The 27,577-nt window shown below is 42.0% G+C and overlaps 2 protein-coding genes and 2 non-coding genes across 10 annotated transcripts in view; 2 read left to right on the top strand and 2 right to left on the bottom strand.

The window, feature by feature from the left end:
- MYO5B (myosin VB) overlaps positions 1-791 on the top strand; it is a 371,041-nt gene extending 370,250 nt beyond the window's left edge. For all 4 annotated transcript variants that reach the window (XM_003953284.6, XM_016933688.4, XM_054671932.2 and 1 more), the window contains one exon: positions 425-791. In XM_003953284.6, coding sequence (XP_003953333.4) covers positions 425-577 — 153 coding nt within the window. In that variant the 3' untranslated portion in view covers positions 578-791. The remainder of the gene's footprint in view (positions 1-424) is intronic.
- An 8,976-nt stretch (positions 792-9,767) lies between these two features.
- On the bottom strand, positions 9,768-9,850 carry LOC112206295 (small Cajal body-specific RNA 18). The gene has a single exon (XR_002940529.1). It is a non-coding gene; the product is annotated as a small Cajal body-specific RNA 18 (non-coding RNA).
- Positions 9,851-9,934: 84 nt separating this feature from the next.
- On the bottom strand, positions 9,935-10,078 carry LOC112206299 (small Cajal body-specific RNA 17). The gene has a single exon (XR_002940532.1). It is a non-coding gene; the product is annotated as a small Cajal body-specific RNA 17 (non-coding RNA).
- A 168-nt stretch (positions 10,079-10,246) lies between these two features.
- The window catches only part of ACAA2 (acetyl-CoA acyltransferase 2), a 30,483-nt gene continuing 13,152 nt past the window's right edge, over positions 10,247-27,577 (top strand). The window contains exons 1-3 of one of the 4 annotated variants that reach the window (XM_512127.7): positions 10,247-10,740; positions 21,352-21,518; positions 26,727-26,855. In XM_512127.7, the coding sequence (XP_512127.3) occupies positions 10,725-10,740; positions 21,352-21,518; positions 26,727-26,855 (312 nt within the window). In that variant the 5' untranslated portion in view covers positions 10,247-10,724. The remainder of the gene's footprint in view (positions 10,741-21,351; positions 21,519-26,726; positions 26,856-27,577) is intronic. The other 3 variants (XM_063795669.1, XM_009433984.4, XM_063795670.1) reach the window with 3 other exon arrangements.

The following is a 27,577-nucleotide window of genomic DNA, read 5'->3' as shown; positions in this document are numbered from 1 at the left end:
TCTCCCATTCTACAGGTAAACTGAGGCATAAAAAAATTCAGGAATTTGCCCAGGGTGGTGCCAGGATTAGAGCTCAGCTGTCTACCTAAAAAAAAACCCATGCCCTTGGCCACTTCACTATAGTGCCTCTCCATATGGTTTGCACCTGAGATGTATTTTATATTCTCCCTTAGACAATTTTTTAAAGAATGCTAGAATTGGGAGAGTGCTTACAGCCCTCTGATCTCCAAGAAGCCTAAGTCAGGGCTTCTCTCCCCACTAAATACCTCAAGGGTGAGGAGATCACATTCTCCTAGTCCTGAAGTTCTACCTAATTGTCTTAGAAATCTTTCCATGATACATGCCAACTCACTTTTGTGAATTCACTTAAACTGGCTATTTTTAGGGGTACTCAAACTTTACATGGTCTTATTCTTCCCCATAGGCACAACTACAAGAGCGGAATGACCCTCAGCAACTGCTATTAGATGCCAAGCACATGTTTCCTGTTTTGTTTCCATTTAATCCATCTTCTCTAACCATGGACTCAATCCACATCCCAGCGTGTCTCAATCTGGAATTCCTCAATGAAGTCTGAAGATGCATGTTTCCAGCATTAGTTTGATTCCCAATGTGAGCAAGAAGGAAGTATATACAGTAAAGTAAATTCAAGGATCTGTTAAATCTGGTAAAAGTAGATCAAATCAGAGATTGACAGCCTGTGGAGGGTGCTGAACTATACAGAATTAGACACAACTATGTCATTATTTTTTGTACCTACTGCTCAGAATAAAAACACTTGAAATATGGAAGATTTTAAGTTTGATTTCAGTCCAACACATATACATAATTTATAGACACCAAGCAGTCCCCATAGACATATAAAAGGTGCCAGTTCTATAAAATGAAGCTGCCTAGTTTTGATCTTTGCATATAACTAGAGAATGTCCAAATTAAAATTCCAAATATATATAAGTCACATAAATTGCCTTCAAAGGGCTTTAACAAATAATGGTACTAATAACCATGATAATGGCATATACTGACATTTCCCAAAGTTTGCAAACCATAGGTGTGGTTGAGTTTGTGGTGAGATGTTTTAAGAACAAAAATATGGGGATGAGACTTCTGAGAAATATTCCCAAAATATTTTTTAATGGCTGATTATACAAAGACAGTGGTGTAACTGACCTCCAGACCAGACATTTTGAGTACTGGTTTCTGAAGCAAAATTAGAAGTGCCAGTCCTCAGTGTGCTCAAATGCTTTTGTGTTATCTTGGTTTAATGGACGAGATTATTAAAATGCTGCTATCCCAAACTCCAAGTGAGAAAGATGGAAAAATATTTTGTTTCTGATGCTAGTCCATACACTTTCCAAGTCCCACAAAACCTTCACAAAAATGTATATAAGCTAAATATTAGAAACGGATAACAAACTTGTTTTATTTATAGATGTAAAAACCAAACAAGTCAATATGAAAGCTTTTAATCTCTTAATACCATTAAGCTTCCAGTAAGAGCATCACATAATGCTCTACTGTTCCAGAAACCAAATAGTAAAACAAACTAAAGTTCGCACATCAGATCATCTGAAAAACCTTCAAAAATTATCAGTTCAGGGATATTATACAAAAGTTTGAGTTTTTTTTTTTTTTAAGAGAATAAAATGGCTTAGGTCAACTTTATCTTTTCAGGTTATTTTCAACGTTTTTCAAATTTAGCACACAAAAAATTGTAAATATCTCTCCCACAAAATAAAGATTTTAAAAAAGTAATTCAGTAATATAACAGGCTTAGATGTTTGCTGCTCTTAGAATTTTTTTTAACTTGTTTTTGGTTTCTTCAAAAGCAAGCATTCAATTGGAAACCCATATTCTTTCCACACTTTTTTTTTTTTTTACTGTCTTTTCCCTATTTCTTGATAGCAGTATGCTGTTCCCATAAGAAAAAAATGGTATTTGCAAATCATAGAACAGCCTCTGTATTACATTGAGAAAATAAGATTTATCCATGAATTGGAAGTAGAACAGCGTGCCTCCACCCTCTTTTACTCAACCACCCAACTTAAAAGGCTCTTGGAAACACAGCACACTCCACGCTACCTTCTGCACTGTGCCCTTAGAGCACAGCTTCCTCAGTTGTTCTCTGCATCTCCTGGGGCTTAGGCCAGTCTTAGCCTGGGTTAAGGCTGCTGACATTGTGTTCCAATCAGTTGTCATGGGCATTATCCCCTCTACATCCACATTAAACATGCCGGCTTCTCTTGGGCATCTGCAGAGCTGTGCCTTTTTCTTTCAGTTACAGTTACATAATCACTGACGTCCATGACACTTACCCATGGATCCATGTGCTGACTTCATTTAGAAGGCCAATCTAAAACAACTGGGTTTGTGGCTACCTCTTTAAAGTTGTTTGTGAAGGATCATTTGTTTTTTAATGCACTTTAGTTTGAAAGTGAGTCTCTTATGTAAGGACCGTCCTTAAAAGACCAAAAATGCCTTGTTAGAGTGTTAAGGAGTTTTGACATGCAGTGGTTCCACAAACACAGTGGCTTACTATCCTTATACACTGTCTTATACCATCATTCTCTCCATCTCTCTTGGTCACTACTCTCTGCTGTCACTGGTTAATCACTAAGTGCCAAGAGCTTACTGAATAAAAGCTTGGCAATTAGAATAAATGGAGAGGGAAGGACCTTATGAATAGTCCATTTAGCCTAAGAAATGGCAGATTTAGTTCTTCTCTTCCAAAAGATAAAGGTATATCCTGGAATTGTACTTAAAACTTACAGATGACTAACAAATATATACTTTATATGTAGTTAATATTTAGATCTGTCTTATTTAATACTTGGAGGCTAGAAGAAGCATCTTTAGGGGAACTATATAATCTTTTGTTAGCATTTTCTCTGCATTTTAAAAAATCATTTCAATTCAAACATTTATCAGTGTCATGAAATCAGTAATGACTCTTTAACAATTCAGGTTTGAACTCTGCATTAGATGTCTCTTTAATTTTTTAATATTTAAAATTTAGTTGACTTTTTTTTTACCAGGTGCCTTTAGCGGTTACTAAGATAACTGACATCAATTGTTTATCTGAAATAAGTGTTGCTGTGGGAATAATTTTAATGTTCAAGGTGATATCATGGGGGAGTTTTGTCTTTTAAAACATTAGAAGCATTTTAAATATTAAGAATCAAATATTTATAGATCAAAACTTGTGTTTTAAGTATTATATGGGACCTGTTTACTTATAGTAAATGTGAATGTACACATGAGTTGTTGCTGAGGCTGACAAGCATATTACATACATGCATTTTCCCTGTGCCCTCATAGTTGCAGTTAGAGTTCCAGTACCTGTAGGCTCACCTAGGAGGCAGATTAGACCCAAAGGTAGATGTTTTTCCCCTTTCCATGAAGCATGTCAGTGGGAGTTGCTTCCTTTGATTTCCCTAGTACTAAATTTTAAGGCTTTTGTAAAAACAAAACAAAACTAGGAGCTTGGAACAGTTAAAAATCAACACTGCTACCATCAATTCATCAAATATTTACTTAGAGCTTTCATACATTAAGATTCCAGTAACCAATAAATTAGAATTCATTTCTTCTGCATAAAGTAAATTTTCATACACTTGACCTACTAAGACAGCAAGGGTGTCCTAAATTGAGGCATTTGTATAATGCCTACATAACTAAATGGTCACTAAAATGGGACAGCATGGGGCAAGACCTTGTAGTTCTTCACAGAATATTTGTGGTCAGTTTCTCCAATTAATTTGCTGCATGAGCCAAATAACCATAATTCACTTTTTATACCCACTGGTGCCATAATTAGAGAATTAGAGGGTGTACACAGAGGTTAATGCCAATGAGAAACACAGGACAGGGTTTTTTTTATTATAAAGGTCATTAGATACAAAAGATTGTTTTTCAAAAAATTTCTAATTCCAACAAAGGGGATCAATCGGAAATGAAACTAAGCTACTTTCTAAAGTGACACTGTATCAGAATAATCCAGATTTGAATATAACATTTTGCCACCAACTGACATTTAGATGAAGGACTGCCTCTCTGAAAGAGTTCAGATCATATTCAGGGGTGAATCTAACACCATGGAAGAAAGACTACTGATGAAAATATTTTCCCACTTTGCACAAATCTGTAAACTACACCTTTGTTTATAGAAAAATGCTTGTAATAGTCACTGTAATATTTAGCTGTGGATAAAAATTTGTGGAAATAAATACTTTTGAATAAAGTGGTGTGCCAAATCTAAATGAAATTTAAAACTCTGCAGCTACAGGTTGACAAAGTTTCTTTGTAATGCTCTCTTGAGAAGCTTCATTATGGGGCCTATATTCTAATACGTGTCATGATCATTTAAACCAGAGGTCAGCATCTTACAGTCCAAAAGTTGGGGGCAGGGAGAAACTCTCAGATAACAAGGCTTATTGAGCAATTACTTTAAAGCTATGGAATTAAAGGCAGTTTTGGTGTAGGCAAAGACAAGTAGATCAATGAAACAGAATAGGGAGTGCAAGGATAGGCCCAATCCTATGTATAACATAGCATACGGTAGAGATGGCATGAAAAATCAGTGGGGAAATAGTCATAAGATCTGTATGGAGGAATTTGTAAAATATAAGTGAAAAACAATGACAACATTAAAATGGAGAAATAATTAGGTACAAGAATTCAAAGACTCCATACCACTAAAAGTTTGTCAGTTGTCCCCAAGTTGATCTATAGATTAAAAATCAAAATTTCAACTGTTTCTATGTGAAAACTGACAAGCTCATTATAAGATTTATATGGAAGAGCAAAGGCCCATGAATAAGGAAGACCCTCCTTGAGAAAGTGGGAAGCTTTCCTTAGCAGGCATTGAGACTTACAAAATTTCAGTAATTAAGATGTGTGAGGATGACAGACATGGAAATTTTTTTTTTTTTTTTTTTTTGAGACAGAGTTTCGCTTTTGTTGCCCAGGCTGGAGTGCAATGGCACAATCTCAGCTCACCGCAACCTCCGCCTCCCAGGTTCAAGCGATTCTCCTGCCTCAGCCTCCCTAGTAGCTGGGATTATAGGCATGTGCCACCATGCCCAGCTAATTTTGTATTTTTAGTAGAGACAAGGTTTCTCCATGTCTGTCAGGCTGGTCTCAAACTCCCGACCTCAGGTAATCCGCCCGCCTCGGCCTCCCAAAGTGCTGGGATTATAGGCGTGAGCCACCGCGCCCGGCCCTGGATGTGGAAAAATTGACCAGTGGAACAGAATAGCCCAGAAACTGAGCATCTATATGGAAATACTGATACATTTTTTCTTAACTAGGAGCACACATCAAAATCACCTGGAAATCTTTAAAAAAATTTACACCCAAATTTATGGAATAAGACACCTCCAGAGATGGTGCCCTTCCACACCCATTGTTAACCTGACCCACCTAAAAATATACAAGAAGACATCCCCAGGGATGGTGCCCTTAAGCACCCATCATTAGAGACCACTATTGAAATATTTCATGATCCAGAAAAATGGTCACAGTATAATTAGTCCTCAACGTCACTGATAAGTTCTAGGAAACCACGAGTATAAACAAAATGACGTAATGACACCAATTTTAACATAAGCTAGTTGATATAAACAGTTCCTACGGCATATTTATGGTCATACAAACATCACCAAATTTTTTTTTTTTGAGATGGAGTCTTGCTCTGTTGCTCAGGCTGGAGGGCAATGGCAAGATCTCAGCTCACTGCAACCTCTGCCTCCTGGGTTTAAGTGATTCTTCCTCCTCAGCCTCCCGAGTAGCTGGGATTACAGGCGTCCGCCACCATGCCTGGCTAATTTTTTTGTATTTTTATAGAGATGGGGTTTCACTATGCTGTCCCAGCTGGTCTCAAACTCCTAGCCCCCAGTGATCTGCCTGCCTCGGCCTCCCAAAGTGCTGGGATTAGAGGTATGAGCCACCATGCCCAGCCAAAACATCAACAAACTTCTAAATAAAGACCAAAACACTTCTAGAATTAAACACTGAAATGAAAGCTATATATACATTTGAGAAAGATTAATAAAAACAAATGAGAAAGTTGCCCACTTATTCCATTTGAGAGTCACTGAGGGCCCACCTCTCCTAGCAGCTCAGGGTGCCAGGGAGGCACCAGGCCTGGACAGGAAACCATCCTGTCACTGGGTGTGCTCACAAACCCACACTCAGACTGGGATCACTTAGACACATCCATTCACCTCATGTACACAGCTTTAGGACATGGGAGGAAATGAGAATCCAAAGAAAACAGTCATGGGGATCTCACCAGTGGAACGTATCCATGTCTGTATGAATGAGGCTGCAGCCTCAATTCTTGCCACCTCAGAAGAAAGAATTTGAGGGCCGTACAGCAGAAGGAGAGACCAAGGCGAGTTTTAGAATAGGAGTGGAAAGGCAGGAAAGTACACTTGGAAGAGGGCCAAGTGGGTGACTTGAAAGAGTCAAGAGCGTGGCTTAACCTCTTGACTTGGGGTTTTATATGTTGGCCTACTTCTGCGGTCTTGTGTTACTTCTCTCAACTCCTGAGATCTTGTCAGGAAGTGGCTGTTCACCAGTTTCATGTGTTTTCTATCGGGAGACTGCCTTTCTCTGATGCTGGCTGCGACCAATGACTACTTTAGAAAGACAGTTAACAACTGCCTTGACCATCACTGGATGGTCACAAGATGCTCCTGGTGTGTGTGTGGAGGGGGGAGCTCTCTCCTGCCCTGCTCATGCCTGACTAGGTACCCACTGTAACAGGGAGAACCTGCAAACTCCACACACACAGTGGCCCTGGCCAGGAAGCAATTCTTTTTTTCTCACCAACATTATGTCAAAATGACAATGAATGAAACAATGTTATGTAGGGACCTGCTGTATACTATGCAGTGAAAAGTTGACTTTTGAAACCACCTTCCAATCTAAAGATGGATTCACTTTTTGAGTGGCTGACCAAAGAATACCCTCACTTGAGGAAAGCCTTCAGCTCATTCTCAAAGAGGTTTAGGCCTAGCTTCAAAGCCTCAACAGGAAAACCGCATTTGAAAAGAAGCAAATTTCATACAAGATACACTTAATAACAGTTCAGAAAGAGAAAAGCAGACTGACTTCCAGGAACTGATTTGAAACTCAGAGCTAGGCCTGGGTCATACTAGAAGCTGGCCTGGTCCTCTGTGTTGGGCCGTGTTGTTCTTTTGCTATGAACAACCTTATAAAACACCAATATCAGATGTGGTCACTCTGTGACTACACTAAAGTGATATGAAACAAGACTGTAATTTTGCCCAGGCACAAAAACAAGATCACTGTGTAAACCATATAACACCAAATATGCCCTGTCCCAGGTAATATGAGGGACTGTAGCTGCTTTCCCAGGTGCAGCTTGAGCCTAGCTCTAATCAGCCCTCCTTCAGGATAAGATGATACTGTGACGGTTAATATTAGTTGTCAACTTGATTGAAGGATGCCTAGATAGCTGGTAAAGTATTGTTCCTGAGTAGGTCTGTGAGGTTGTTGCCAGAGGAAATTAACATTTGAGTCGGTGGCCTGGGAGAGGAAGAGCCACCCTCAGTGTGGGTGGGCACCATGCAATTGGCTGCCAGCACAGCTAGAACAAAGTGGGTGGAAGAAGATGGGATAAGCTGGCTTGGTGAGTCTTCTGGCTTTCATCTTTCTCCTGTGCTGGATGCCTCCTTCCATTCCTCCTGCCCTTGGACATCAGACTCCAGGTTCTTCAGCCTTTGGACCCTTGGACTTACACCAATGGCTTGCCAGGAGCTCTCAGGCGCCCTTTGGTCACAGACTGAAGACTACACTGTTGGCTTCCCTACTTTTGAGGCTTTTGGACCCAGACTGAGCCATTCCTGGCTGAGCCTGCTGATGGCCTATTGTGGGACTTCACCTTGTGATCCTGTGAGTCAATTCTCCTTAATAAACTCCCTCCCTCCCTCCCCTCCCTCCCTTCCCTCCCTCCCTTCCTTTCTTTCTTTTGCTTTTTTTTTTTTTTTTTTTTGAGACGGGGTCACAGAGTCTCGCTCTGTCACCAGGCTAGAGTGCAGTGGCACGATCTTGGCTCACTGCAACCTCCGCCTCCTGGGTTCAAGTGATTCTCCTGCCTCAGCCTCCCAAGTAGCTGGGACTACAGATGCACGCCACCACGCCCAGCTAATTTTTGTATTTTTAGAAGAGACGGGGTTTCACCATGTTGGCCAGGCTGGTCTCTATCTCTTGACCTCGTGATCCACCCGCCTCGGCCTCACAAAGTGCTGGGATTACAGGTGTGAGCCACCAGGCCTGGACTTAAACTCCCTTCCATATATACATATGTCCTATTAGTTCTGTCCCTCTGGAGAACCCTGAATAGTACTGATACCCAAAGACTTGTCCCTACTTCCTGACAGTACCCAATCCAGAGTGAACCCTATTCCTATTTTAGCCATTTTTTGTTTTTCACCACACTGATGTTTTTAAAGAGTTCGGGTCAGTTGTTCTGTGGAATGTACCTCCATGTGGATTTGTCTCATTGTTTCCTTATAATTAGATTCAGGCCAGATGTTTTCAGAAGAAATTCTACGCAAGTGAGATTGTGTTGTTGCTGTAGCAAGGGGAGCGCATGACGTCAGTTTGTCCCTTTATTGGTGATGGGACACCATTACTTCATAATTTGGTGAAGTAATACCCGCAAGATTTATCCATTGTAAAGGTACCCTTTCCTCTTCATGAGACTTGGAGACTATGTCAATATTCTCTCATATATTTACATGTTTTAATATATGTAAACCTTTCACTGAATGGTGTTAGAATCCACTCATTAGTGACATTTCCAATTAGAGAAAACACAGTACATCTATAAAGACCTACTGATGGTGATCTGCAGTGGGAAGTTGTGATACTTAACCTTTCTTAAATATGTGGAGGCAAATTGAATAGAAAACTGTGTACAAAAATGAACACTCTATACATGAGCTTTTTTTTTTTTTTTTTTTTTTTTTTTTGAGACGGAGTCTTGCTCTGTCACCCAGGCTGGAGTGCAGTGGCGCGATCTCGGCTCACTGCAAGCTCAGCCTCCCAGGTTCACACCATTCTCCTGCCTCAGCCTCCCCGGCAGCTGGGACTACAGGCGCCCGCCACCACGCCCAGCTAATTGTTTTGTATTTTTAGTAGAGATGAGGTTTCACCGTGTTAGCCAGGATGGTCTCGATCTCCTGACCTCGTGATCCGCCCACCTCGGCCTCCCAAAGTGCTGGGATTACAGGCGTGAGCCACGGCGCCCAGCCTATACATGAGCATTTGTGAAGCTTGTCTAAGATTTGTACATTTGATTGTGTGGATATTTTGCCTTAAAAAGAACTGTAAATGAATAATGTGTGCTGATGTGTTCATGGGTGTAGAGTACTAAGGTCTGCATTAAAAAGATAAGATGGTTTGATGGAAGAACAGGTGGATAGCAATATAGCAAAATGTTAACAATTGGGTCGATATGTGTCCACTGTACAAGTCTTCCCACTTTTCTGTAAGTTTGAAAGTTTTCATAATACAAATTTGGATTTAAAAACACCCCAACATTGCAAGAGTGTCACCAAAGTGTTTGAAAAGCAGGATTCTAGGGGGGGCATTCGCTGACGACTCAGAGAAACCGTCCATGCCACCCACCACCCCTACGCACTCAAAAGAAGCCCTCGCTAGGCAGCCCGGCCCTCCGAGCCCTGGTATCGAGGGGCTCTCCGCCTCTCCCCTGCCCCGGCCGCCTCCTGCTTGCCCGGCCTCAGTCTGTTCTCAGAACATACTCCATCACCTGGTTCCCAGAACTCAGATTGCGCAGTGGTCTCGTCATCATCGGCCAGGACTCACAGTGCCCGCGGCAGAGGCCTCCCTAGACCTCCCTCCCGTCCAGCCTCACCCGCTGCCTACTCTCCTCACGCCCCTGCTCCAGGTCCCCTGGCCCCATTTCGCTCGCCACGTTTTCATAATCCTCTCAGGCTCCGGGCAAGCGGCGCCGCCCGCAATGGGACCTGATCATATAAGGAAAATACTGCGGGCTCATCCGGGGGCTGCAATGGGGACCCGAAAGCGCCCTAGCCTACTACACTCACCGCACCCCAACTGCCGCCCACCTCTCTGCCCTGCCCCCAGTACAGTACCCAAAACCGGTCCGGGTCCAGCTCGGCGGCCCAAGCCTCTGCCCAGCGGACTGCGCACCCGCCCGCCCCAGCCAATCCCGCCGCCGCCGCCGCGCCCCGCCCACAGGACGTTCGGTCCCGCCCCCAGCTGGCGGCCGCGGCCGCCCGCGCGCCAAGTTCCTCAGCCCTTGGCTCCTGCCCAGTGTTTAGGGTGTTGGCGGAGACAAAGGGGAAGAGTCATCGCCTGTCGGGGCTAGGATATGATGGGTGAGAGGTGTCAAACCAAATTCTCTCGGTTTGGAAACGGAGAAAATCTAAAAACGAGGATGTGAGGAAAGAGTCCGCTCTCAAGGCGCGTTGTGGTCTATCCGAGCCCCGTCCCCTGGGCTCCCTCGGGCTGGGGTGAGGCGGGCAGCTACGCGTGGGGTAGGACCATCTTACGCTGGGACCCCGCCAAGGAGCCCCAGGAAGTAGGTGAAAGGGCAGGGGCGTGGCTCTCGGGGCGCCACCCACGCTCTTGAAATCTGGGTGATTGCGAGCGGCCGCTCAGCGTCCCCCACACCACAGACCCGCGCCGCCGACGACCCAGCCGCCGCCATGGCTCTGCTCCGAGGTGAGCGCAGCCCCCTCCTCCTCTCCTCGCCCCTCGGGGTCCTGCCCTCCCCAGGCCAGGCCTCCGCTTCCGGCCGCCGCGGAGAGTCGGGGTCGTGGGGTGAAGTTCACTCAACCTCCTCGGTTTTGGAGCGGACGTGATAAAAACCCAGCCCGAAAGGCTTGTTTGGGTTAAGGAGAAAACCCTTACTTGTAAGGCGCTAGCGACAGCGATTTCGGTGCAATTTCCTGTTTAGTTGAGACCAAAGTTTGCTTGCATGTGACCTTGGAGGTCATTCCTTTCTTCGCCTAACAGTGACCCCACTAGTTCGAATCCAAGTATTAGAAAAAATGGGGCGGCGCCATAGGCCGCGGGCGCCTGCTGCGGGGCAGCTGCGCACAGGAGCCCGCCGCTCGGCCTCGGTGGTCAGGGCTCCCCGGGTGAATCGATGGAGAGGCCTGCAGAAATGGTAGCTGGTGTTCTGCTGAAAGACCTGCCCTGCTCCCATTTCCCTTCTGTTGCTTTAGATTAGAGCGGTCACTCTATACCTAAGTTCTAGGGTTATGAACTTGTTTAAAACAACTGTGTAATAAACTCCCTTTTCAAAACAAGTGGGCACAGTCAATGGAATCTTACTTTAAGGATGTACGAGTCGGAAAACATTGAGGTGGAATACATATCGAGGCCCTGAGACAGGAAAAAGCTTGGCAGGATCTAAGAACCAAGCATTTTGGTGCTCCAGGGCCCTGTGGGCTCTGTAAGAAGGTGGGGTTTTGTTCCAAATTCAGTGGAAGGCAATACAGGGATTTAAAGCGGGATAATGACAGGATCTGATTTCCACTCTGTCCGAATTTGGGGCGGTCTGTGTAATGGCGAAGAGACCATTTAAGGATCTATTGTAGAGGTCCAGGGAGCAGCAAATGATGGCTTTGACTCGTGTGGGGCAGTGTAATTGGGGAGAAAAGGGGAGGGATGAGTTGAGATAGATTTGGAGGTGGATTTGATAGAAAGTGGATTGGATGTGGTGGAGTAAATATAAGAAGGAAATGTCGAGAATGATGAAAAGTGTCTGGTTTGATGAACCGTGTTCATGATGATGCCACTTACAGAGTGAGGAAAATTGGGAAAGGAATAGATGTGGAAAGAAGGATTGAGAATTCAGTTTTAGGCAGAAAACTTTTTGGTGCCTGTGAAGCAGCCAAGTGGAGATGCCAGCTAAGCATTGGTTAGGGGGATCTGAAAGTCAGAAGAACCAAAGTGGCATGGGAACAAATCAAGGGAAAAATCCGTATTCTGGGACCAAATGCAGTGTTTACAGTTTCCTGCAACGTGGATTTCATTTGCCAGTGCCCTTCCTGACTGAATTTACTACATTTACTTCATAAAGCAGCGTGGTGAATTTTTTTTAGACGAAGCATTTACACTTCATTTAAAAGGTGCATTGTCATGAGCTATCTTCTAAAAAAGGAAATAATATTTTTACTGATATCATTTTAATATTTTATCAGTGGTTCTTACCCTTTCTTATAATACAGACCTGTTTGAAAATTTCACAAATACTATAAACCCAAAAAGGAAAAAAATGCACATTGACACCTGTATTAAGGAAGTATAAAGTTTATAAATTTCTGGTACAATTTACTGAAGTGTTAGAGCTAGTGATCGTATTTTTTTCCATTTCCTTATTGTAGCAATTAGGAGGACACTCATGTCGAGAGAGGTAAAGTGGTTGTGTATAATAACACAGGTAGTTAGTGGCTGTGACTAGAACCCAAGCTTTGAGCTTGAAATAGTGATGTTACAGGCCAGCTAGAATCATTAAAGATAAACTTCTCTCAAGCAGCATACCAAGTGTTTGCAGGATGGGTGGGAAGAAAGAAGAGCATGTGACTGATTATAGGGAAAAGGACACATTTGAGTTAAATTTTGTTAAGGATTAACATTAATTTGTCAGATTTCAGTCAACAAGAAGAACCAGCTCCTAGGTTTTTATTAGCACCCATCCCAGTACTTGGCAGGAGGTTTTCACTCGACAGATCTTAGCTCTCCTACTGCTCCTAGCTTTGTTGGGAATGTTTGTGTATTTTTTCAAGGCAAGTAGACAGGGCTGCTAAATTACCTTAATCTTGAAACAACTGGATGCCACCGCAGCTTTCCTTAATTTGCCCTCGTTGCTGCCTGAAGTTGCTCTAAGTGAATATTTACCTAACAATGTAATAGAAAGGTAGTGCTCCTGTTTCTTTCCTAGTGGTGCTTTTCCTGTATTGTCAACTCAGCACATCTTTCCAGGGCCTTTCTTGGAGCTACTTGGACTCACTACACTCTGGGTTAATAGGTCTCTTCACTGTCTTTCAGTTTTGGGAAATTTTTAGCCTCTGAATTTTCAGGGTGTTCAAATGAGATTTCAGTTTGGTGTTAAAGATTGTTAAGTTTTAGACCTTTTAGTATCCACATAAAATTGACATCAAATGAAAATTGACATGGTATACAATATATGAAATTAAAAAAACTTTAAACTTTAAACCTTTATAGTCTATCTGCACATCCCAGATTGTTTGTTAAAATGAAGATTTAAAATAATAATAACAAATTATTTTTTAAAATAGAGAAACCCAGTCTCTACAAAAAATACAAAAATTAGCCAAGCATGGTGGCACTCGCCTGTAGTCCCAGCTACTCGGGAGGCTGTGGTGGAGGATTGCTTGAGCCCAGGAGGTTGAGGCTGCAGTGAGCCAAGATCACACTACCGCACTTCAGCCTGGGTTACAGAGTGAAACCCTGCCTCCAAACAAACAAAAAAAACCCAAACCAAAAATATATGATTGAGAACATTTTCTCTGTTCAAAATAATTGTGTTAGTTCAGTTAAGGTCTTACTTGAGCTAACCTTTACAGTCTGGGAGCATCAAATAAGAAGTAATATAGGTAAATGGGAGGGGTTTTTTTGTTTTTATTTTCCCATGCACACCCTTTCCTTTGTAGATATTGCATATTTCACTACTAGCACTGCCCTCTCAAACGCTTTCTTAGAATATGAGACATAGGGGAGAAATTCATAAAAGGAACTTTGTAGAGAGACAAATGAAATTAGGCTCTATTGTTTCTGAGAAGTGAGGGGTCATTTCCATGTGTGCAATATGTCATTTTTATTTCTGGATGCTTTATATATTTTTGTTATCTTTGGATTTCAAAAGTTTGACAATGATGTGCCAAGCTGCAGGAGAACGGGGTGTGGAGTGTTACGTGTGGTGTTTATTAGAGTTGAGGTTTACCAAGCTTTAATATATAAATTTATGTTTTTTATCAAATTTGGAAATTTCTTCTTTATTATTTCTGCAAATGTTTTTTTAAATCCATTCTCTGTCCTCTCCTATGACTGTAACTTGTTAGTCCTTGAGGTTCTGCCCGTGTTTTTTTACTATCCGACTTTAAAGAAAAAATTTACAAACTTTGTTTTTGAGCAGATTTAGGTTTTACAAAAAAATTGAGCAGAAAGTACGGAGTATTACCATGTGCTCCCTTGCCCGGTCCGTTTCCCCTATTATTAACATTTTGCATTAGTGTGGTACATTTGTTACAATTGATGAGCTAACATTGATATATTATTATTCACTGAAGTTCATATTTTGCATTCACGTTCATTCATTGTATTGTATAGTTCTATGGGTTTTGACAAATGTGCAAATGACCGATGTCAGTATTATAGTGTCATGCAGATTAATTTCACCACCCTAAACATCGTCTGTGATTCACTTATTTATCCCTGTCTCTGAACCCCTGGCAAGCACTGATCTTTTTACTGTCTCCATAGCTTTGCCTTTTCCAGATATCATGTAGTTGGAATCATACAGTATATGGCCTTTCCAGAGTGGCTTCTTTCACTTAGCAACATGCATTTAAGATTCCTTCCTTTTATGGCTTGATAGCTCACTTCTTTTTATTGCTGAATAATATTCCATTGTATGGCTGCACCCCAGTTTGTTTATCCATTCACCTGTTGAAGGACATTGTTGTGGGAAGTCAGGGACCCTGAATGGAGGGACCGGCTAGAGCTGTGGCAGAGGAACATAAATTGTGAAGATTTCATGGACATTTATCACTTCCCTAATAATACTCTTACGCCTGTCTTACTTTAATCTCTTAATCCCGTTATCTTCGTAAGCTGAGGATGTACGTCACCTCAGGTCCACTGTGATGATTGTGTTAACTGTACAAATTGATTGTAAAACGTGTGTTTGAGCAATATGAAATCAGTGCACCTTGAACAGAATAACAGCGATTTTTAGGGAACAAGGGAAGATAACCATAAGGTCTTGACTGCCTGCGGGGTCGGGCAGTAGGAGCCATATTTTTCTTCTTGCAGAGAGCCTATAAATGGATATGCAAGTAGGAGAGATATCACTAAATTCTTTTCCTAGCAAGGAATGTTAAGACCCTAGGAAAAGAATTGTATTCCTGGGGGAGGTCTATAAATGGCCACTCTGGGAGTATCTGTCTTATGCGGTTGAGATAAGGACTGAAATACGCCCTGGTCTCCTGCAATACCCTCAGGCTTATTAGGGTGGGGAAAAAACGCTTCTTGGTAAATTTGAGGTCAGACCAGTTCTCTGCTATTGAACACTGTTTTCTGTTGTTTAAGATGTTTATCAAGACAATATGTGCACAGCTGAACATAGGCCCTTATCAGGAGTTTTTGATTTTGCCCTTTGCCTTGTGATCTTTGCTTTGTCCTTTGCCTTGTGATCTTTATTGGCCTCAGAAGCATGTGATCTTTGTTCTTTTTGCCCTTTGAAGCATATGATCTTTGTGACCTACTCCCTGTTCGTACACCTGCTCCCCTTTTGAAATCCTTAATAAAAACCTGCTGGTTTTGTGGTTCAGGTGGGCATCCTGGACCTACCGATATGTGATGTCACCCCCGGCGGCCCAGCTGTAAAATTCCTCTCTTTGTACTCTTTCTGTTTCTTTCTCAGACCGGCCGACACTTAGGGAAAATAGAACCTACATTGAAATATTGGGGGGCGGGTTCCCATGATAGGACATCGTGGTTGCCTTCAAGTTTTAACAATTAGGAATAAACATTTGTTTGCAGGTTTTTGTTTGAACATAAGTTTTCAAATCATTTAGGTAAATACAAGGAACATGATTGCTGTATCATACATATGGTTAGGTATGTTTAGTTTTATAAGAAACTGCCAAAGTGTCTTCCAAGCTGGCCATACCATTTGCATTCCCACCAGCAATGAATGAATTTCTGTTGTTCCACATCCTCACCAGCGTTTGGTGTTGTCAGTGTTTGGGATTTTAGCCTTTCTAAAATCCAAAAGACTAATAGTTGTGTAGTAGTATCTCATTGTTGTTTTAATTTGCAATTCCCTAATGACATACGATGTTGAGCATCTTTTCATATGCTTATTTGCCATCTGTATATCTTCTTTAGTAAGGTATCTGTTCAGATCTTTTGCCCATTTTTAAATTGGGTTGCATGGGTTTTTTTTATTTTTTTTTTAATTGCTGAGCTGTAAGAACACTTTGTATGTTTTGGATACCAGTCCCTTATCAGTTAGGTGTTTTTATAAATATTTTCTCCTAGTCTGTTGCTTGTCTTTTCATTCTCTTAACAGCATCTTTTGCAGAGCAGAAGTTATTTATTCATTTGTTTTTAGAGGGTCCCGCTCTGTCACCCAGGCTGGAGTACAGTGGTGTGAACACGGCCACTGTAGCCTTGACCTCCTGGGCTCTAGCAGTCCCCTTGCCTCAGCCTCCCAAGTGGCTAGGACCACAAGCACACACCGCCATGCTTGGCTGATTTCTTAATTTTTTGTAGAGACAGGGTCCCATCATGTCTCCCAGGCTGGTCTCAAACTCCTGGGCTCAAGCAGTCCTCCCACCTTGGCCTTCCAAAATGCTGGGATTATAGGCATGAGCCACTGCACACAGCCAGAAGTTTTCAATTTTAATGAAGTCCAACCTAAGTTTTCCCTTCATGGATCCTGCTTTTGGTGTTAGATCTAAAAAATTATCACCAAACCCAAAGCCATGTAGATTTTTCTTGTATGTTCTAAGAGTTTTGCATTTTATATTTAAGTCTATGATCTCTTTGTTTTTGTTTCTGTTTTTTTAGATAAGAGATCTCACTCTGTCACCCAGGCTGGAGTGCAGTGACTTGATTGTAGCCCACGGTAGCCTTGAACTCAGCCTCCTGAATAGCTGGGACTACAGGCACATGCCACTATGCCCAACTAATTTTTTACATTTTTTAGAGATGGGGCTCTCGCTATGTTGCCTAGGCTGGTTTCAAACTCCTATCCTGACACAGTCCTCCCACCTCAGCCTCTTGAGTAGCTGAGATTATAGGCTTGAGCCACAGTGCCCAGCCCACTATCAAAGTTGACGCATTTTTGCCTGGATTCATTTTGTTTGGTATATAGATGTTTTGTTGTTCCAGCACTGTTTGTTGGAAAGACGATCCTTTTTCCAGTGAATTGCCTTTCCTCCTTTGTCAGACCTTGAGGTTCTGGCTTTGTTTTTTAATCTTTTTTTTTCATCTGTTCTTCAGATTGGTTAATTTCTATTTATCTATCTTCAAAGTTGCTGAATTTTTCTCCTTTCATTTCTATTTTGCTGTTAAGCCCATCCAGGGAATTTTTTATTTCAGGTATTTTCAGTTTTGGAATTTCCATTTTGGATTTTTATAGTATGTATTTCTTTACTGAGATGTCCTATGTTTTATTAGGAGCATATTTTCCTCTACATCCTTGAGCATAGTTATAATAGAATGCTATTTTAAAATCCTTGTCTGCTAATTTCAGTGTCTGGGTCTTCTTGGGATTGGTGTCTGTTGATTGTCATATTTTTTGTTTCCTCATATGTGGATTAATTTTGAATTGTATTATGAATATTGCAGATGGAACATTGTGGAGACTGGATTCTGTTATAATCCTGCAGACAGAACTGACTTATTGATTGGTTGGCTATTTATTTTTTGTAGACAGTTACTTTGCCTACAAAATCACCCCCATGCACCCCCGTGATAAACTGTGTCTCCCCTTGTAGTGGGCAGCAGCTTAAATCTAAGTTCAGTTTTTTAAGGCTTGGCTTAGGTGCTTGTGGTCTGACCTACACATGAATGGCTAAGGAGTCAGCCAAATATATGGGCAGAGTTTATATGTGAAATTTGGAATCTCCCTCTATGGTGCTCCTCTTTCCCAGATTCTCATTCACTTTCTAGTGGCTGTGCTTACCATGAATTTTATTCTCTGATTCTTCAAGCCAGTAAGACTGTTTCTGAGTTCTAGCCATTCCATGCATCATGGACTGTTAGTCTTCAAGTTAGTTGCTATAAATAAATTGGACACTTACCCTGTTCTGTTCCCTTCCTCTAAGTATCAACTCTTCTCCTTACCTGTCTAGTTTTGTTCATTTCCAAGACCGTCAGGTAGTAGTTGTTCTTATATGTTGTCTGGAGTTTTTCATTGTTATCTGTTGGAGGGTTGGTCAGATAGGAGCATAGTAGGTCATGACCAGAAGCAGAACTAATGAAATTAGGAAGAAGGCATGGAAAGAGGAAAGAAGAATGAAATAAAGCAACCACTGATAGGCCAGGTGCAGTAGCTCATGCCTATAATCCTAGCAGTTTGGGAGGCCAAGGTGGGAGGATTGCTTGAGCCCAGGAGTTCGAGACCAGCCTGGGAAACATAGCAAGACCCCATCTCTACAAAAAAAAAAAAAGAAAAAAAGGTAAAAATTAGCCAGGTGTGGTGGCACATGCCTGTAGTCCTACCTACTTGGGAGGCTGAGGCAGGGGGATCACTTGAGTTGGGGAAGTCGAGGCTGCAGAGGTCGAGGCTGCAGGGAGCTGTGATCACATCACTGCACTCTAGCCTGGGCACAGAGCAAGACTGTCTCAAAAAAAAAGAAAACACTGATATAAAAATAGGCAGAGACTGTTAAGGAAGGAGGATGAAAGGAAACTTGAAAAGATTCAGGAAGGCATCATGGTACAGAATAACCAATTTACCAGAACAAAACGTTTGTAATGCACTCGACTAGTATTTATGGCCTTTTGTAACTATCTGAATTTTTATCCGTAAAAAACTGAGTGGATCTGTTCTAAATTATAGTTATATATATTGCTCCTAATATTCCTTTAAACTGCAAATTTCTCAAAATAGGAATGAAAAGAGAGGTTGAAATAGAAATATTTTAGGCTAGGTTTGGTTTGTTTGATGAAAGAGATCATAAACTGGAAGATTATACTTAGATACCAGTAGTGGTATAATGCTTGAATAGTCTCATTTGTAGATCAGTATCTTATCACAAACCCATTGCCGAAAGTCCCATAATTTCTTGACAAGATGTGGAAATGTGAGCTTAGATTGTCTTGGAGAGAATAAAGTTAGTATATGCAAAGTGCTAGCATGAAGTCTATTCCATAGTAAGTGTCCCCTCTATGTTAGCTATAATATTTACCTTGCAGAGTTGCTGGGAAGATTAGCTTTTGTGTGGAAAGTGATAAAATGTCTAGTATTTAGTAGACACCTAATGAATGTCAATATGATGAAATGGCTATAACTGATGCTGCTTACTGATATGCCGGTTTTGCACTGTACAGCTCTAATGATGATGAGTGGGTACCACTCACATCATAATCATATATTTGTATAGTCACAAGTTTTTTTTGGCAGATGGTAGTAGGTGATTGGGAAGGGGTGATTTTTATTTATTTGTACAAGGACACCGATTTAACTAATAGTGATGCTGCAAATTTATAGTCTTAGTTTGTATTAATAGATGTATAGATAATTCCTCTATTCTTTGTGATTAGATAAAATGCATGCTATTCTGTTATATTCTTATATTCTAAGGGACACATTTTAATAGGATGTTGGCAAACTACAGTGTCTTTAGAGGAAAGCAGTCAGAATTAATGTCAAATAAAAAACTATTGAAAGAATGCCTTTAATTTACCTGAGATGAGAGTCGCTAGGTTTGGGGACTTACAGGTTAGCTGACTTTAGATACTGGAGGTGGGGGATACACATGTAGAAGGTAACCTGTTTTGCCCATTTTTTTTCTAAGAGTAAAAGATAATAGTTCAGGTTATTTATTTGAAGTCTGTAACTTGAGTCATCCTGTGACTCTAGAACCGGTAGCAGCATATATTCTAGAAACTACATCTCTATCTGTGTTGGTGCTTTTGGAGAGAACTAGAATTGGTGGATGGAAGACTTTGTAAGCTGAGTTAGTTCAATATAAAGAAATATCATTCGTTGGGGCCGGGAGTGGGTGACTCACGCCTGTAATTCTAGCACTTTGGGAGGCCGAGGTGGGTGGATCCCCTGAGGTCAGGAGTTCAAGACCAGCCTGGCCAACATGGTGAAACCCCGTCTCTACTAAAAATACAAAAACTAGCCGGGCCTGGTGGTGGGTGTCTGTAGTCCCAGCTACTCGGGAGGCTGAGGCAGGAGAATCACTTGAACCCGGGAGGCGGAGGTTGCAGTGAGCCGAAATCGCGCCACTGCGCTCCAGCCTGGGCGACAAGAGCAAAACTCTGTCTCCAAAAAAAAAAAAAAAAAAAGCAATATCATTAGTTTATGTTGTCCATTGACCAGCACACTGTTTCATGCAGTAGAGTATGCCCTCTTACTGAAAGTTTTCTGGCAGAGGTTTAGAGAGAACGTTTTGTCAGGAATTTTTAGAGGTAGTTCTTATAGAGTGAGTGGTTGACCTCAGACAACCCTAAGGCACCTTCTAGTTTGGAGATTCTTTTATTCTAATACTAGGCAATATACTCCAGCACATAGAAGAAGGATTTTAGTTCTCAACATATGTTTCTAGCATTGTGAAGCATCAGAGAACAAGAAAGTTGTCTAACCAGAATGGCTTTACATCACAGTGTAGCAGGACGAGCCACAGTCAAAACTCCTCAGACACCGGATTAAAGAAGGAAGAGGCTTTATTTGGCTTGGAGCATCCACCAACTTGTGTCTTAAGAGCCGAGCTCCCTCAAAAAGAAATTCTTGGCCCTTTTAAGGGCTTACAACTCTAAGGGGTCCACATGAAAGGATGGTGATAGATCAAGCAAGTGTGGGGAACGTGACTGGGGGCTACGTGCATTAGCTTACAGAGCAGAAAGTTTTGCAATGCTTTTTCATACAATGTCTGGAAATTACAGATAACACAAGTAGTTTAGGTCAGGGATTGATATTATTATTATTATTATTATTATTATTATTATTATTATTTTAACTACCAGGGCCGGGTGGTGGCACCAGGCCATCTGGCTATTTATCTTACTTCTGTTTCTTTTTAACTTTTTGCTTTTTTCTTTTCCTCCTGTTTTATAAACTAGGCAAGGGGGGCGGGGTGCGCAGGAGAAGTGGTGGTCTTCTTCCTTAACAGCATGCAGTGCAGTTCTTGGTACCTGCATGTAGGTAAAGATCAAACTGTCAAACTGGTAGTCCTTAAGACTCTGCTTCCATGGGTGTGACTTGTTCTAGGTATTATTGCCTAACAGAAATTTCCATTATCTAATTTTAAATTGTGTAAGGTTTCACAGTGAGATTATTCGAAGCATTTAGAGGTATTTACTAACCTGTGATGGCTTACAAATCTCTTCTTGTTGCAATAGGTGTGTTTGTAGTTGCTGCTAAGCGAACGCCCTTTGGAGCTTACGGAGGCCTTCTGAAAGACTTCACTGCTACTGACTTGTCTGAATTTGCTGCCAAGGCTGCCTTGTCTGCTGGCAAAGTCTCACCTGAAACAGTTGACAGTGTGATTATGGGCAATGTCCTGCAGGTTAGTAGAGTAAAGGAAGGTGTTCACTCCTATTGCTTCTTTGATCAGTTTCTAAAAATAATTCCTTTAACATATCATAATGGTAAACAAGTTAATAATAGTTATAGACTTTTTTTTTTTTTTTTGAGATGGAGTCTCGCTCTGCTGCCAGGCTGGAGTATGGTGGTGCGATCTTGGCTCGCTGCAACTTCCGCCTCCTGGGTTCAAGCAATTCTCCTGCCTCAGCCTCCCGAGTAGCTGGGATTACAGGCGTGTGCCACCAAGCCCAGCTAATTTTTGTATTTTTAATAGAGACAGGGTTTTACCACATTGGCCAGGATGGTCTCGATCTCTTGACCTCGTGATTCTCCTGTCTCGGCCCCCCAAAGTGCTGGGATGACAGGCATGAGCCACCACTCCCAGCCAATAGTTACAGACTTTATACGTTTGTAATTTGAGTAATTCTGTGACTCCAGAATCAACGGCATGCATAATTCAAAGCATCATATGTTCTAGAAACTGTATGTCTGACTTGGGATGCATTTCAGTGCTTCCTAAATAGCAGATTGACTTCCTTGGCTTACTTGAAGTTAATTGATCTTCTGTATATGCCACCTTAGTAAACCCAAGCCATTACAGCACACCTCCCCTAATTTTCTTACACATTGTAGGAGCTTGATCAGTGTTTGTTGTAAGAAATAAGATGCTTCCTTACCCTCTGTCTTGCTATGTGTGATGTACAAAATCAATCATTCATATGCAGGTAATTGAAAATTCAGAATTCCTTTAAAGTATACAAACATTTGTTGGATACCTAGTTAGAGGCTATTATAGGTGCTATGGCACCCAAGGTGGACCAAAAGGAGGTAATAATCTAATGAAAAAGATAAGAGAGATATATATATATATATTTGATCAGTTTCTGTGATATATCTTATGTATCATATATACACACACAAATATATATATGATACATATATTTAAAGATGTCAATGATGTGATCATTGCTAAAGGAAAGAGAATGACAATGGACACAGAAATCACTAGGCCTTGCATTTGAACTTGATGCTGTTCATCTTGCCGTTGTGTATCTTCACATCCAGAAAAAGCAGTGACTTTTTTCCTTTGGCAGTTATGTCTGTTGAACCTAAAATATTTTCATAAAGAATTCTCAATATTGTCTTTTGTTCTTTTTATTTTATTTTGTAACTTTTACCTCTGACCTAAGAAGGCATTAGAACAGATTGAATAGAAATTGGATACTTTCGTTTTTTGTGTTTTCTAGAATTTTGAAGGAAAAACATTTTTTTCCCAGCATGTATTCTCTCAAACTTTATAACACAAAGTCACTATAAATAGTATCAGTTTCATTGTGTTTGTGCCTCTGTTCCTAAAGACAGCTTTTCTTGTGTTAAGTTTTCTGTCAGGCCAAGATAGAGTTTTCTTGTAAGGATGTTAAGTGCTTAACATAAATATTTGGGGTTAGGCCTTTATGGTTAAGAGAGAACAGAATATGCTTCGAATAACATTTGACAAATACCACAAAGCTGCTTTTCTAATTGAGTTTTATATTATTAAATATCACTTGGAATAAATGAGTTTTACTTATTTCATAGGAAACAATGAAATCCAATGTGGATTCTTTTTATTTCTTTTTCTTCCCTAATTGCCCTGGCTAGAATCTCCAATGTTGAATAGAAGTTATAAGAAATGGATATCTTTGTCTTATTCCTGATTATAGGGGGAAAGCATCTGGCCTTTCAACTTTACATATGATGATAGCTGTGGATTTTTTTTTTTTTTGAAAAGAATATTCTTTATTTAAATTGCAGTTCTTTTTTTTTTATTGATCACTCTTGGGTGTTTCTCGCAGAGGGGGATTTGGCAGGGTCACAGGACAATAGTGGAGGGAAGGTCAGCAGACAAACAAGTGAACAAAGGTCTCTGGTTTTCCTAGGCAGAGGACCCTGCGGCCTTCCGCAGTGTTTGTGTCCCTGGGTACTTGAGATTAGGGAGTGGTGATGACTCTTAACGAGCATGCTGCCTTTCAAGCATCTGTTTAACAAAGCGCATCTTGCACCGCCCTTAATCCGTTTAACCCTGAGTGGACACAGCACATGTTTCAGAGAGCACGGGGTTGGGGGTAAGGTCACAGATCAACAGGATCCCAAGGCAGAAGAATTTTTCTTAGTACAGAACAAAATGAAAAGTCTCCCATGTCTACTTCTTTCCACACAGACACAGCAACCATCCGATTTCTCAATCCCTTCCCCACCTTTCCCCCCTTTCTACTCCACAAAACCGCCACCGTCATCATGGCCCGTTCTCCATGAGCTTCTGGGCACACCTCCCAGACGGGGTGGTGGCCGGGCAGAGGGGCTCCTCACTTCCCAGTAGGGGCAGCCGGGCAGAGGCGCCCCTCACCTCCCGGACGGGGCGGCTGGCCAGGCGGGGGTCTGACCCCCCCACCTCCCTCCCGGACGGGGCGGCTGGCCGGGCAGAGGGGCTCCTCACTTCCCAGTAGGGGTGGCCGGGCAGAGGCGCCCCTCACCTCCCGGACGGGGCAACTGGCCGGGCAGGGGGCTGACCCCCCCACCTCCCTCCCAGACGGGGTGGCTGGCCGGGCGGGGGGCTGACCCCCCCCCCACCTCCTTCCCGGACAGGGCGGCTGGCCGGGCGGGGGGCTGACCCCCCAACCTCCCTCCCGGACAGGGCGGCTGGCCTGGCGGGGGCTGACCCCCACCTCCCTCCCGGATGGCGTGGTTGTTGGGCGGAGACGCTCCTCACTTCCCAGACGGGGCGGCTGCCGGGCGGAGGGGCTCCTCACTTCTCAGACGGGGCGGCTGCCGGGCGGAGGGGCTCCTCACTTCTCAGATGGGGCGGTTGCCGGGCGGAGGGGCTCCTCACTTCTCAGACGGGGCGGTTGCCGGGCAGAGGGTCTCCTCACTTCTCAGACGGGGCGGTTGCCGGGCAGAGGGTCTCCTCACTTCTCAGATGGGGCGGCCGGGCAGAGGCGCTCCTCACATCCCAGACGGGGCGGCGGGGCAGAGGCGCTCCCCACATCCCAGACGATGGGCGGCCAGGCAGAGACGCTCCTCACTTCCCAGATGGGGTGGCGGCCGGGCAGAGGCTGCAATCTCGGCACTTTGGGAGGCCAAGGCAGGCGGCTGGGAGGTGGAGGTTGTAGCGAGCAGAGATCACGCCACTGCACTCCAGCCTGGGCACTATTGAGCACTGAGTGAACGAGACTCCGTCCGCAATCCCGGCACCCCAGGAGACCGAGGCTGGCGGATCACTCGCGGTTAGGAGCTGGAGACCAGCCCGGCCAACACAGCGAAACCCCGTCTCCACCAAAAAAATACGAAAACCAGTCAGGCGTGGCAGAGCGCGCCTGCAATCGCAGGCACTCGGCAGGCTGAGGCAGGAGAATCAGGCAGGGAGGTTGCAGTGAGCAGAGATGGCAGCAGTACAGTCCAGCTTCGGCTCGGCATCAGAGGGAGACCATGGAAAGAGAGGGAGAGGGAGACCGTGGGGAGAGGGGGAGGGGGAGAGGGAGACCATGGAAAGAGAGGGAGAGGGAGACCGTGGGGAGAGGGGGAGGGGGAGAGGGAGAGCTGTGGATTTTTTATAGATTCCCTTTGTCAGATTGAGAAAGTTGCCATCTGTTCCTAGTTTGTTCAGTGTTTTTGTCATGAAAGGGTGTTGTATTTTGTCAAATACTTTTTCTGTTGACTTTTTGTGTTGAAATCCACATTGGATTTCATTGTTTCCTAAGAAATAAGTAAAACTCATTTATTCCAAGTGATATTTAATAATATTAAACTCAATTAGAAAAGCAGCTTTGTGGTATTTGTCAAATGTTATTCGAAGCATATTCTGTTCTCTCTTAACCATAAAGGCCTAACCCCAAATATTTATCTGTTAATAATTTACACGAAATGATCGTGTAAATTTTTTTTATTCTGTTGATATGTGATATTTGACAAACCTTGGCAAAAGAATATCCATTGGCCAAGAATTTTTTTAATGACATTAATTTGTAAAATAAGATAATTTCATCTCAGTCAACAAATGAAACATTTAGTTAGTAGATTAATTGATGTTATACTGAGTTCCTCCCAGTTCCATCTGCATTCAAAACCCTTAACTTATAAATGTGCTGAATTTGTCAAGTTTTGAAAAACTTGAAACCTACACAAAAGTTAAAAGAATAGTACAATGAACATCCTAAAACCCCGTACCTTGATAGACCAATGTTTTACATTTTGTCAAACTTGCTTCTGCTCTTGCTAACAGCCTCCAAAACAGGCTGTTAATGTTTTTGGTTGTTGTTGGTTGTTTTTTTTTAAGTCATTCTTTTTATTCAAAGTGTGGTTCTTGGACTAGCAACATCAGCTTCACCAGGGAAATGGTTAGAAATGCAGAATCTCCGGCAGACCTAGACCTTTTGATTCAGAACTTACATTTTATTATAACAAGATGCCCCCATATGCATTTTAAAGTTTTGGGAGTGGTGGTCTACTCCTACTTCTTACTCTCCTGACCAATCATTCATCTGTCTTCTCCCTAAGTATGCTGTCCTCAGCCTGTTTTACATTAGAATTACTTGGGATGCTTTTTAAAAGTGACTACTGATGCCCAGGCCCCACCTCCAGCCTTTCTGGTTTAATTGATTTGCTTAGGAACTTAAGCATGAGTATGTTAATAAAGCTTCCTAGGTTATTCCAGCCTGCAACCAAGGTTGAGAACCACAGCCTCCGATACTTCCTCTGTTAAGGAGCATACTACTTTAGGATCGCGTATTCCATTTTTAAATAACTCTAATTGTTATAAATTTCTGTCTTATATTAAGGACTTAATGGGATTTCTCTAAGTAGCAATTATCTTTAATATATTTGAAAACCAATTGACTATGGTTACACAACATTATGAATGTATTTAAATAATACCATTGAACTATACACTTAAAAATGGTTACAATGATAAATTTTCTTATGTGTATTTTGCCCCAATAAAAAAATAGAAAAAAACCCAATTGACTGTAGTTTTTATTCAAATTGTAAACACACATTAGATATAATATGCTGTACTTAGATGCATTTTGTCCTACCTTAGAGCCATATAGTTTATCATTTTTGATAGATTGCCAACATTTCCATGTATTTCGTGCTTGTTCTTAATTAGTAGATTTATAGAGAAAATTATTTTTCTTTTCCTTCTCTCTTCTAGAGTTCTTCAGATGCTATATATTTGGCAAGGCATGTTGGTTTGCGTGTGGGAATCCCAGAGGAGACCCCAGCTCTCACGATTAATAGGCTCTGTGGTTCTGGTTTTCAGTCCATTGTGAATGGATGTCAGGTATGGACAACATTTTTTTAAATTCTCTGAAAATATGTTAATAGTTACTAGAAGAAATGTCCCACTGCAATATAACACTTTAGCTTTAGGGAGGATTGCTTGAGCCCTGGGGGTCAACTAAACCATGATCATACCACTGCACTCCAGCCATGGGCAACAGAGTGAGACCTTGTCTCCAAAAAAAAGAAAAAAAAAAAAAAGCTAATAATGGACCTGAAAGTGGAATAAGCCTGCCATAAAAGGACAAATACTGTATGTTTCTACTTCTTTGAGATACCTAGCGTAGTCAAATTCATAGAGACAGAAAGTAGAATGGTGTTCCCAGGGACTGGTGAGGGAAAGTTAGTGTTTAATGGATATGGAGTTTCAGTTTTGCAAGATGAAAAGCGTTCTGGAGATGGGTGATGGTAATGGTTGCATCACACTATGAATACACTTAATACCACTGAGCTGTATACTTAAAAATGGTTAAAATGGTAAGTATTATATATATATATACTTCAATATTTTTAAAAGCTAATATGTTCATCATTCTTTCGAGTGCTTCCTACATGCTAGGCACCCTGCTAGATTTACATTCAATATCTCATTTAATCTTACAACCATCCTATGAAGCAAGAACTATTATTATTATTCCCATTTTACAGGCAAGGAAACTGATTAAAGCCATTAAGGTTACTCAGTCATAGAATTTGAACCCAGGTCTGTGAGTGTTACCTGTG

Source organism: Pan troglodytes, chromosome 17 (assembly GCF_028858775.2).
Source record: "Pan troglodytes isolate AG18354 chromosome 17, NHGRI_mPanTro3-v2.0_pri, whole genome shotgun sequence".
NCBI classification, from domain to species: domain Eukaryota; kingdom Metazoa; phylum Chordata; class Mammalia; order Primates; family Hominidae; genus Pan; species Pan troglodytes.
The sequence above is the reverse complement of the archived record's forward strand: the minus strand, read 5'-3'. Positions and strand labels throughout refer to the sequence as shown.